General features: G+C 46.4%; 1 protein-coding gene across 1 annotated transcript in view; it reads left to right on the forward strand.

The window, feature by feature from the left end:
- The first annotated feature begins 3,959 nt into the window (after positions 1–3,959).
- LOC119402208 (uncharacterized) overlaps positions 3,960–12,379 on the forward strand; it is a 51,749-nt gene continuing 43,329 nt past the window's right edge. Inside the window, exons 1-3 of the mRNA XM_037669339.2 lie at positions 3,960–4,122; positions 8,971–9,043; positions 11,461–11,609. Of these exons, the coding sequence (XP_037525267.1) occupies positions 4,072–4,122; positions 8,971–9,043; positions 11,461–11,609 (273 nt within the window). The 5' untranslated portion in view covers positions 3,960–4,071. The remainder of the gene's footprint in view (positions 4,123–8,970; positions 9,044–11,460; positions 11,610–12,379) is intronic.

Here is a 12,379-nt window from a genome sequence, read left to right on the forward strand (position 1 = left end):
CATGTAAATCATGACATACATGACATCATGTCACGGTTTTCATGTTACCACCTGTTATTCATTATTAATGAGAACTGACAGACAATAACGCCAAGGAAAGTATAAGGGGTGTTATGGATGAAAATAAATTAAAGGCAGAGGATATGCCATACTGGATAGTGGTCTGGAAAAAAAAAAAAAACCTCGTGGGAGAGGTAAAGAAGGAGCGTCCGTCCCGGCCTGCACTGCACGAGAAGAAGAAGACAGGGGGACAGTATTGCAGAAGGGTGGGGTGGGGGGGAGGGGGGGAGTTAGTATGAGGTGAGACGGCGCACAAGCTGGTATACGAAAGCTTACAGTGAACACAAGCATCGCGCCAGCGTCAGTACGCATCACAACTTATACCTCTGTCACACGGCCACCACCGAACTCGATTTCACTCCGTTCGGCATTTAATTCCCTGATGGAGCATTACGAGAATGGAGTTGTGGCCGTGCTACTGCTACACGGCTCGGTGCAAGCTTTCGACGGTTGCCGCATGGGGCAGAAACAGCGCTGTTGCGCTCGTCGAAACGTCCAATTTTTGGCTTGTGCAGTCGCCTTTAAAGCAACAAAAACTCGTTTTTGTGTGTTGATGAAGTGCTCGGAATCACCATTGCTGTTACAGTGCTTGTGCGTGCGCCTCACACGTGCAGAAACAAATATGGCGCGACGCTAAAGTGAGCTAGAATGGGGTAGTGGGCTCACTCGCCGGCCGGCGCTATGCATTGCGGTGACGCCACCAATGTCACAAAAACGTGCTTCGGCGCGTCTCCGCGGCGCGACGCCACCGTCGCATCAAATGTAGTGAGCGTTGGCGCTGGGGCAGTTGCTGGCTGTTTGGAGTGGCGGTCGGTGTGCGCGAGTTTTGTTTTTTTAAGAACTCTTCGCGCTTTGCATCCTCAATCTGCTATAGGTTCTTCTGCAAACAGCGATGTGGCCTGACAAGCAGTGACTGTCTCACGAGGTTAAAATGCTTCCGCGGCGGCAAAACCACTGTTTTGCGGCAGGCTGTCGGACAGGTTACGTCCACGTGAAGGGCAGCACGAAGTCGTCTTTGTTAGGCGTTCCGAAGGATACAGCCCTGAGGAAGCCCTGGGAATGGAATTTGCATCGAGCGGACAAAGCACTGGACGACACATCTGCCGTGTGTCAACTTCATTTTGAGCCGAAGTATGTGCTGGTACTACGTACATATATAATCGAAGGGAACGAAGTACGCACACCACGTGGGAAACCTTGCCTACGAGAGGACGCTGTGCGTACAATCCTGCTTAACTTGGCGTCGTATTTGACAAAGAAGACACCACGAGAAAGACCGACCCGAAAGAGAAAGCGATCGGGAAGCGTTCAAGGTGAGAAGAAGGTACGTTCTCGTACCATTGGTGATACTGTTCAAGCAACTGTGCCCAATATATGATGAATAAATGTTCATGTACTTGTGCCCAGTACTTGAGGAGAGTGGCTTCCTGTTTTTCTTATCTGTGGATTTTTACAATCTTTGCATAGGAATATTCAGTGCAGAAATAGCCAAATTACAGAGCCAAGATACTGGATTTCTGCAGAAAGAATGAGCAGCTCCAAGTATTTAAATGCTGTGAAATGTATAACATTAAGAGCTCGTGGTAAACTCCCGAGTGTGCGTCATCGACAGTAATTTCACACGCTCGTAAAAGGCGTGCTTGACGAAAATAGTGCCCGAGAAATGCAAACAATCCAGTTTACAATTGATAGCCGCAAAACGCGTAGGCTTTGAAAAGTTCGCCATCGCTGCTTATCACTCGTAAGAACAATTTATATGCATCTCAAATTTGCGCAGCATCCCTTGCATGCATCGAGTTCTGCATGCGCGTTCGCGCGAGTTACGGCGACAGAGTTTCAGAAAAGAATGTTTTCTGCAGCTTTACTCACACGAGTACTGACGGTCTTCGGTGTGTTTCATTTAACATCAGATAAATTGCTAACAGCAGAGGTGCATACACCATGCTACAGTGTTCTAGATGGTTACCATGCCTTACGCGCGCATGTAGGCCAACGCACCTAGCTCGCGCTAGTATTCTTTATTTTTTATTGTCTGCGACATCAGCATTACCCTTTACACTTCCGAAATTCGCGTGCATTTCCGTCCAGTGCATATGATAACAGCGCACAAAAAAGCATGACATCAGTTGCGCACAAACACCTCCGTCAGGCAGTGCCCTACATTTAAGTCGCTGGTGGCGCCACCACACATGTGACATACCCGGCGTCAAGCAGGGGACCCCAGCAAGCCCACTACCCTCTTCTAGCTCACTTTAGCGACGCTTCACAGCGAGGCGTTGGTGTGGAGAGTACAAACGCTGTCCGAAAAAATACAACTAAAACTTACACTACGGTGAGTGAAATGCTACGCAAAAAAAAAAAGAGCATAGCTTTTAAAATTATAATTGAGCTCCTTAGGACGATTTTGCTAGTGCGGTTTTCAGCGTAGCAGTAGCTGGCTGGGAACGAGAGTACTCCATCGAGCCGAAATGTCATAACCAAACTCCCTCCACCAAAAGCTCCATTTAACTTCCTCAGCGAAATGGTCACCGTACGTGTGACATGAACCCCATCTCCCTCGAGGAAAAGACGAGGGAGTTAAACGGAGTTCGGTGGCGGCCGTGTTAGAGCCGTGTGACAGGGGTATACATAGCTTGCACTGACGTCACCGTGGCCGCCATCTTGGGAAACCAGCGGGTTGAGACGCTCCGTGAGCTTTTGTTCGAACGCGCCGAGCAAGAAACGGTGACGGCTCGCCATCAGATTAGTGCCGGTGCACCCAAGCATCCTTCACACCAACCCCCCCCCCCCCCCTTACTTTGTGTTCCCCCTTGGCGCGGCTGGCGAACAAAAGAAAGCGGGGAGAGCACAAAAGAACGCGGGGACCGAACACCTGGGTGTCCTCCTCTGCAATGACACACTATAATGAGATAAAAATGTCACGGTGGCCGCCATGTTGGGGCTCCAGCGCGGAGCACCTGTCTGTGACGTCACGTGCAAGGCATGTATTAGAGAAGGGCTTGTTCGAATATGCATCCGAGTCGCCGACGTCACACATTTTGGCGATCTGTGACGTCATGGTGACGGCATAATCGCGTGATTATGATTTTTTGCATCACTCGTGTGGACGCCGCCGACGGGAGCGCCGACGCCGAGCCTAAAAGTGAGCGTACGCAAAGATAGCGGTCCAAATTTACGGTCACCCGCTATTTCCGTCACTGGGCGCGCAAGAGGAGCGTACGATGCAGGCGCAGTGGATACAAACGCTAATGCAAAGCTTTGCGTACGCTAGTGCCAGGTGCGCTTTGTTGCGTAGTTTGTTGTATTGAACATACAGGATCCGTAAACAAGCGTGTACAGGTTGCTTGTGATGGAGCCACTTATCAACCCCAAGTGGTGCAGATGCAGGCTTTCGTTACACCGTCTTACAAACCGCCTTCACACGCTACGAAATATTGCCCCCAAGATGGCCTTGCAATAGATTGCAGAAGCACAGCTCGGAGGCCATGTTTTTGCTTGGGTCCTGTCACAGAGTTTCCTATAATAATTATTGTACGAATATTGCAGGAAATAAAATGCTGAACGAACTTCAAGCGATTGCGGACGTTTGTAAAGGGTACCAAATAAATGCTATACCGAGAAATTTTATCTCAAAATATGTGTTTCCGGCTCTAGCGATTGCTTCTTTCGCTAGCACGCAGCAGAGCAATGGCTTCTAAGATGTGTATTTTTTTATGTAAAAGACGCTGTCGTGAAATAGCTCGTACAGACCCTGAAAAATCATTATTGTAATCGTGATGAACCACTGATTTCCACTAGAGGTCAGTGTGATGAACGTCGCGTAATTTATCATCATCACCGAATTCGCATCTGTAAACCACAGACAGCCAAGACAGAGCCAGAAGCCTCAAGCCCACAACAAAAGCGGTGTGGAGTGCGCGTGGTCTGCAGGGACAGTTCTTACAGTGGCCTTGTTTTTTCGCCTTCAGGTCAAAGTTATCGCGTAAATTAAATGTAGTGAGAAGGTCCGATATGTCAGACACCGGCACCATTGTCGGCAACGAGTATCCCATCCGTCAGTGGGTAAGTCTTCACACAAGTTGGCGCAGACTTTGTTGGCGGACGAATGCCTGTGCGGAAAGCATGTCCGTAAACTAAACCAGTGGGCGTGTCGCACTGTTTGTTTTGGATAAGAAAGTAGAGACTTTTAGGAAGTTACGGAAATACGGTACGGTATTACCGCAGGGCTTCTCCTTTCTCCCTCGCTGTGCTTTAGCGGCTCCCAGTTCCAGTGACACCGCATCCCCGAACGACAGGTTCCTGATTAACAATGCGCAGGCTGAAAGCAACGCTGAGGCGTGACAACCCCATAGTATTTTTAGGGGGGGGGGAGGTGTTCCAAGTTAGTTCTGGCCACCCGAGGCCTAAAGCTGTAACGTGTACTAATGTGTTTTTATTAGGGGTGTGCGAATATCAAATTTTTCGAATACGAATCGAATACGAATATCCACCTTCGAATATCGAATCGAATATCGAATATCAAAGGAAAAATGACTCCACAGTAACAATATTTTATTTAACATGTAGCTATATGAAGAAAAAAAAAACATTAACAGCCTGACTGGCAACACAACATACACTGCTATCTCCAGAACACAATGTCCTGGCTAGCACAATGCACATCACAACACAAGCAAATATCACGGCACAACGGAAGTAATGACTACATGTTATCATGAAGAAATATGAGTTGCTCCACATGATCAGGCAGCAGGCGCTCCCTTGTAACAGAGACAACACCTCCCCCCCCCCCCCCCCCCCCCGCCCCCACTGAAAAGGCACGCTCGCTTGGAACAGAAGTGGCTGGTATAGGGAGTTACATGGGGCAAAGCTTTGCCAGACTGGGGTATCTGAAAGTGCCTACAGTCCGCCACCAGTCACGTGGGTCACTGTCTTTCTTCAGAAGTGGTGCCGCATAGTGAACGAGTGGTAGTGTGGCACGTTACGGCAGCATAATATTGAAAATGTACGGTTACATGATCGCCAACAGCGCTGCACGTCGGAGATACACCAGCAATAAATCATACGTATTGCGGCGCTCGTCGCAGGCTGATATTGTGCCTCCGTGTACTTACGATGTTTATCGCTCCTCTCGGCAACGTTTTTAGCGATACGAACGCAGCAGAAATGTGGAAGACGAGTTATTTTATGCATGATAATCGAATCGCATATTCGAATTTCTCGAATATTCGAAGTTATCGAATATTCGAAACTTTTCGAATTCACGATTTTCGAATCGAATACGAATATTTCGAATGTAATATTCGACGAATATTCGAAACTTTCGAATATTCGCACACCCCTAGTTTTTATATTTCTCCTACATCGAAATACGGCCGTCGTAGCCGTGATTCGAACCCGTGTCTTCGGGCATAGTAGCGTTTTTGCACTTTCGTTGCTAATCCACCAGTGCGGGTATACCTTTTTATAACTCCTCTTGGCGTAGTTTTGCAATCTTTTCATTCTGTTCGTTTCTATGCCAGTGCTTTGGCGTGACATGTTCAAGGAAACGCCGTGTGTAGTTGCGCGCAGAATGACGATAATGCGTTCTCTTTCACTGCTCTGTGCGAAGTTAGTGTAGTGGTTTTTTATGACACTGGAAGTCCATCCAGCATATTTCCTATTGCGTTAAAACAGTGAGCTTGTCTGCACCTAAGGTGGGCGTGTCCACCTAGGTTGGACGTCATGTTCGGTTAGTGTTTTATGACAGTATGCTTACTCTTGTATTTTTCTTTCTTTTTTCCTACCTATTTCATTGAAGCAGGGATATATCTTTGCAGCTAATAGGAGAAACTTGTATTTATTTCTGTTGCAACGTGCGGTGTCAAGAGTTGGGCATGCGCATGTGAGCACCGTCCTATTCGTTGGGCGTTCCATTCCTTCAACTATGAACCAACAGCCTGCTGAACTATCGAGGAATCTTTAATCTTTTCGAGGTTTCATGGTTAAGGACAGTTTTGTGAGCAGCCTGTCATTTTTCAGGGAACCAATACCACCTGTGCTACTTTGACATTACTCAAATGCTAATTAGAAATATATAGGAGACATTTGCGAATACGTTTCCCCATTTGTAACATTGCTCGATGCTAAATGTAGCTTTAACATGTCTCACGTTCCCTTGCTGCTGCATTCTATTGCTGTGGTCACGTGTAGATTGTGCTGGAGGCCTCCTTTTGCTAAGGTGCTCCAGAGAATGTTTAACCGGTAACTTTCGATCTGTGGGATGCTGCAAATGGTACTTTTGCCATAACTGTGATGTTACCCGATCCTCACCACTGGCTTTGTCTCTTCGCATTCCCTCCAAGGCTTTCTTTACTCCCCGTGCCGTTACTAGTGGGATGTCACATTCCTCTGGGCTACTGTTACTTCTTACGTTATTGTCGTGGTTGTCGCGGCTGCTGTACAGATCTTTGCACAACTCAACTACTTTAACTATGTTATCCATACTGGTAGTGACGTTGCCTTCCTTGTCCCTTAGTCCATACATCTGGTTTTTGGCTGTGCCCAGTTTTCTGTTCACTGCTTCTAATCTTAGTCCGTTGTTTAGAGCATATTCGAGTCTCCCCATATTATAGCTTCTTATGTGGGCTGCCATATGCCTATTAACTCCAAAGGCTCTACCAGCTCTATTTTCCATGATTCATATCAAGCCAAGTAAACAATACCGCAATGTTATTTGTAATTTTTAACTCAAGTGCGGATTTTTATGATCTAAAGAAAGTCGGCAAAAAAAAAAAAGCTATTTGCGAGTGTGGTGACTTAGTGGCTAAGGTGTCAAGCTTCTGAGCACAAGGGTGCAGGTTCGATTTCTGCCCACTGTGCACTTACCGTAAAATTCCAATCAAATGCCCCCACCAAGAGCAGGCCCCCCCTCCAATTTCAATGCCAATTAAAATTTTCTACGCCGTTCCCGAAATGCACCCCCCCCCCCCCTCCCGTTCCGCCCATGCCCATCCTACACTGGCCTGCATGAATCCCATCCACTCCTGCTTAGCCGCTCGATCTCGAAGCGTCTATTCCTGAAATTTAGCATCGCAGTTTGATCTTTTTTTCCCACATAATGATTACACCATAGACTTGGTGCAAGACACCCATCACTATTTTCAGAGTCCCGCAAGTGAAAGGCCGAGATTTGTTTTTCAAGATGGTGCCTATGTCACCATACGCAGTAAAGAGAAGGCCTGTGAGCTATGTCTGTTGCTTAGAACTGTTGCGTTGGCTCATCATCAGAGGCACTTCCATGCCATGCTTCCCGCGGTCTGATCGTGTTTAGATTGCTTTTCTTGCATTTGTGAGTCGTCATTGTAATGCACCATGCCATGAACGAGAGCGAGAATACTTCTGAGGAAGTCCACATGCACTCCATTTTCCTGGCGTGAAAACATTGCTGAGACATCTTAAATTTTCGTTCCGTTCCGGGAAAGCGCCCCCCTCCACTTTGCCAGTAATTTCGACTTGCTGAAGGGGTGCTTGCTCGGGATTTTACCGTAGATTTGGGTGCACATAAGAGTCCCAAGTGGTCAGAATTAATGCTGAGTCCCCGACAATCGCATGCCTCATAGTAATCTTTGTTCTTGCATTTGAAGCCTCGTAACTTCTTTAAATTAAAAAAAAATTAATACCTGCTGACAGGGGGGGGGGGGGCAATCTACAACCTCTGCATTACATGTGTGTTGCGCTACCACTTGTTATGGCAGCAAAAGCCTGTTTTGTGGCACCTTGCAACTTCCAATGAGCAAACAAATTTGCAGTGACTTCTGGTGATGGGTTCTTTAAAGGGCCAGTAAACAGGCCCCAATTCAGGCACGTAGGCAAGGGGGGGGGCCCAGGGGGCCCGGGCCCCCCCGAAATTTGTCCGGCCTTCTATATTCCCGGCAACTTTTGTTTTATTTTTGCCATGGAAATACTTTCTTTCGAACAATTAGGCCATGGCCCCTCCCCCCCCCCCCCCCCCCGAAAAAAAAATTCTGGCTACGTGCCTGCCCCAATTATTTATTTCTTTTCACCTGCTTAACAAGTCTGCTCATTCGTTTAAAAGTCTGTGGTGATCACATTTTTTCGAATATGACAGCGCTGCGCACCATGCATACACGCTATCATGAAACCGATTCCCGGACCCATCTCCTGTGCCTGACCAGTACTCTTCTCTTGCAAAGCAATGTAATGTTGCCCATGGGAAACCGTACGTAGCACTGACCTCATTGATTGGTCGTCTGCACTACGAAACTCCCTTGGCCCTTCCGATGATGCGGTTTTGGCTGTGTGGTTGTTGCGCCTGTCGTGTATTCTTACCTTGTCAGTGCCTCGCGCCACGCTTCCTCATCGCGCCGGCCGCGTGCAACGATCAACTCGCAAAGGATGCCTCGCTCGGTCATCGGCAGCGTGCCTGGGGTGCAGTCGCTGACATCGTGCTACTTTACCGATGTTGGCGTAGTCACGACGACAGGCTGCACCTACTCCTCTGCGTGATGAAGGGTGGTGAGGCAGAGCTAGAAACCGAAACCAGCCGAAACTGTTGTTCTATCCCCTCTAACTTCCCTATTGATGCACTTCTTTGCAAAAATTCTTGCGGCAGCGTGTTCACATTGGGCACAAATTCTGAACTGCGGGGTTGTTTAGGACTAGTTTCTTGAGATTGATGGAATATGTTTGAGGATATCGAGAATTCAAGTAGTGAAAGTTCATTACGCAAGAAACAGCGCTAAAGTAGAAGTCTGGTGACTGTGAATCTCGGTGTTCCTACAGTGGGCTACATAGTTGACAAGGCAGTAAAATTGGGTGATCTTGCACTTGAATAATTGTCAGTTTAGCAACTTTGTTCTTTTTTTTTAGATTCATTTTAAATAAATGTATTCTTATCTTCCTCCACAGAGGGCACTGCTGGAACATCTGAGAGCTCCATGTACGTCTGCACAAGCAGTCTTGTCGGCTGATACAACAGCAGGTTTGTGAAATGCTGCATGTGAATGTGTGTTCGCTTAGTACTGTGCTAGGAAAAAAAAACGACGCACTTTCATTTTGCCTTTCGCAATTCCGTTGTCTTCCTTCCTTCCTAAAACTTCCTTCGTCCTTCCTTCGTCTTTTCCTCATTACATGTTGGCTTTAGGTACTTGTAACGGGCTGTCATCGGCCTTTTATAACTTTGATGCCTAAGTAGATCTGCAAATGTTGTCCCCTCTCCTTTCATTGGCTTCTTGCGATTGAGGTGTATGCAAGCTAACATTCTCTTTATGATCGTTCATCTCATTTTAAAAGCAAACTTGGAACCGTGAAGTGTTTTGTTGGATCTGTATTCAATATCAGCTGCATTCTTCCTTTGCCAGACAATAAGTACTATTGTGAAACTCTCCTCTTTCACTATAAAAAAGCAACTCGTACTGTAAAAGGACGCTTGGTAATTGAGAATATGATGCACATAGTATGAAAGATGGATGCCGATTGCTGCCCTAAAATTTCACACGACAGCAGCTTGCTGTGACATTTTTTTTTTTTACATTGCCTGTTCTTGCTTACCTAATTTTCAGTCGCTAAACTTGTTCTGCATTGTTCTGCAATGGGTGACTGCAACCAGTAGGTTGTAAGCCATCAATGTGAGCTCGTTGCAACACTTGCCAACACGTACGTCGATTATATTCATGGCAAAATAATGCTTGCTGGAAAAAACTTCGGGCCTGCGTGGAACACGCAGCACAGTCTCAATGTAAGCAGGAGGAGCGACGTTCTTGAAGCCCATTGCAAACTCTCGTAGGGTGCCTACTGCAGACACAGTTGCAAAGTGCCCACTATGCCGTAATGCATCATTTTCCGAAATAGCAAAGTACCAACCATCTGTCTGTAAGTTAATGTGTGCACCTACATGGCTGCACAGTTTGATGATCTGGCTGATGACGGTGATGAATTATGGCTGAACCCATTCTAATAAGGTGCTGTCAGCAATGCTAGACCATTCCTAAAGTGACAATAGGCCCTTTCATAATTGTAAGGCTAGCTTTCCTGCTATGCAGTTTGCCCAATTAATGGCGGCTAGTCACTTACTGCAAACAGCGTGTTCAAGCTCGGTTTGCTTGCGCTACAGCATGGAAAATGTATACTCAGCTCTCTGGACATTAACGTGCGTAATAGACGAGCCCCGCCACATGCAACTAAGACCTCATCTCCACTTAAAGCATGGCAGGTGCCGCCATTAGTTGGGCGAATATGCAGCACAGGGAAGCGCACTTGCGGATTACGAAAAGTGTCCATTCTGTTGCTGGCTGGCCACATAGCTCTCTGTCGCACTGAGAGGTGGATAAGCCATTCGAATTCCATTGGCTGGTGCTAGCCAAAGGAATGCTGTTCACGTGTAAATGTTAATGTGAATTACGGCATCCGTTCATCCAATTTCCTCTCAGATTTGCATTACTGTTTGCATTAGTCTTTGTGTCACCCCTCTTATTTCTTACAGCAGTCATTGCATGATCCCTAACATCTAAATCTTTTGAACTCCCAAGTTTTTGTCCGTTAGTTACTGCTGGAAGATTGCACCAATTGTAGGCTTTGCACTTCAAGAATGTCGCGAACCAGTGTTGCCTGTTCAGCTTGTAATAAGCAGATATAGGCTTAATTTTCTTCGTTTTTTTCAGAGTTGCTTGTAGCGTTTTCCACTCGTCAAATTTTTTGGGCTTATTCAAGCTTTCCCTGCAAATATATAGTTGTTTTAGTGCTCGCCATGTTCGCTAATTGGGCATTTGTCAATGACTTTGTGTAGGTGAGCGTTTAAATCAAACATAATATGAGAGTGTCAACATTGCCCTGGCAAACGGGCAGTGAACAGCGTGGTGACTATCCTGGAGACTGTTGAAAAGTCAATATGGGCTTTCGCTCACAGGGGTACATATTTTCTGTACAAATATTAAGAATGTTCTTTTGTTTTCCTTTCATGCTTGAGTGACTTTTTCATTAAATTAAGATATTTTAAATCATTGGAAAATTTAGTAAAATTCCGCTTGTTTTGCGCTTCTACACGTAAGTAGCGCCGCTTTTGGGGTCTTCTTTTGGGATGGTTATTTGCTTGTGGGCATAGCAGCGTCTGGGAACTGTTGCCAACTTGACTAGGCCCCAACACTTCAAGGGACCCCTAAAACATTCTTTACTGTGAAGCTGATACAGAATCAGACTTTGAAGCCGATACAGAAGGAGGTATCCTACAGAGAATACCTCCTTCTCGCCCCTTATTTCTTTAGAAGACATGCCAACTAAGGCAGTACGGAGCGCTGCACCTCCTCACACGTTTTGATGAACCACAAAGCTTTACTGAATTTTAGAACCACTTCAGCTTCCCTTTAAACTGCTGGCTGGACTTTGCTCTGTCATTCCGCGCAGTGGAGGATTGGCGACCGGTGAACCAGCGTGCCCGCTTCCTGGCACGTCTGGTGCAGCGTCTGTGCTGCCAGTACCGGTGGCAGACGGCAGCCGAGGCCCTGGAGGTACTCCTGGATGGCCGCTACCCTGCCGACCAGTTCTCATACAAGGTACCCATCGAATCTTTTGGTTATGTTGTGATGTTACACTTGATACGTTTTCGCTTTTCGGTTAATCAACCCCATTGTTGGATTGCGCCCGCATTGTCCACTTCTTCTGGTTCGTTTCTCGTACCCTTCAACTGAGTACCCATTGAGGACATAAACGTGCATTTATGCTGTATGTATATCGGCACAGCTTGTGAAGAGAACATATGTTTAAACATAAACAAGGTTCATAAGTGTCAAGAAGTACTTTCTGGCAAGTTCGTTCATACCGACTCTTAATCTGCTGCACAAAGCGATTGCTGTATGGTGTAAAAGAGTGACATTGCATCAAGGCTGCAGCTGGGCTCGCGATTTTTGATCAATGACCTTCACTGGCAAAGGAAGAAATAAATTTGGGCATGAAATTAGTGAAGCTTTCAAAAAAAGGGGCAAACTGTCACGTGTGAGCGATCTAGATCACTCAGCTTTCCCGAGATAAAGAATTCGTGTTTTTGAATAGCTGCCACACATTGTGTTGATGTTCTAGAGTGCATCATGGCAATGTACTGTTAATTTCTACCACTTTGACAAGTTTTTATGGCAACACACTGTTAGGTGTACTACAACTTTGGCACGACTGCGATAACTTATTTACACATTCACTTGCTGGATCATGTGTAGGGGGTGGGGGGTGGGGTCTTCTTTCAACAAAATTTAGTTGTAAGTCCAGTACTTGTCCTGTCCGGTTGTTCTTCATCTCTGTCTTCATTTTATTTTCGCTAGTATCCTCTTTT

This window comes from Rhipicephalus sanguineus, chromosome 8 (genome assembly GCF_013339695.2).
Source record: "Rhipicephalus sanguineus isolate Rsan-2018 chromosome 8, BIME_Rsan_1.4, whole genome shotgun sequence".
Classification (NCBI taxonomy): Eukaryota; Metazoa; Arthropoda; class Arachnida; order Ixodida; family Ixodidae; genus Rhipicephalus; species Rhipicephalus sanguineus.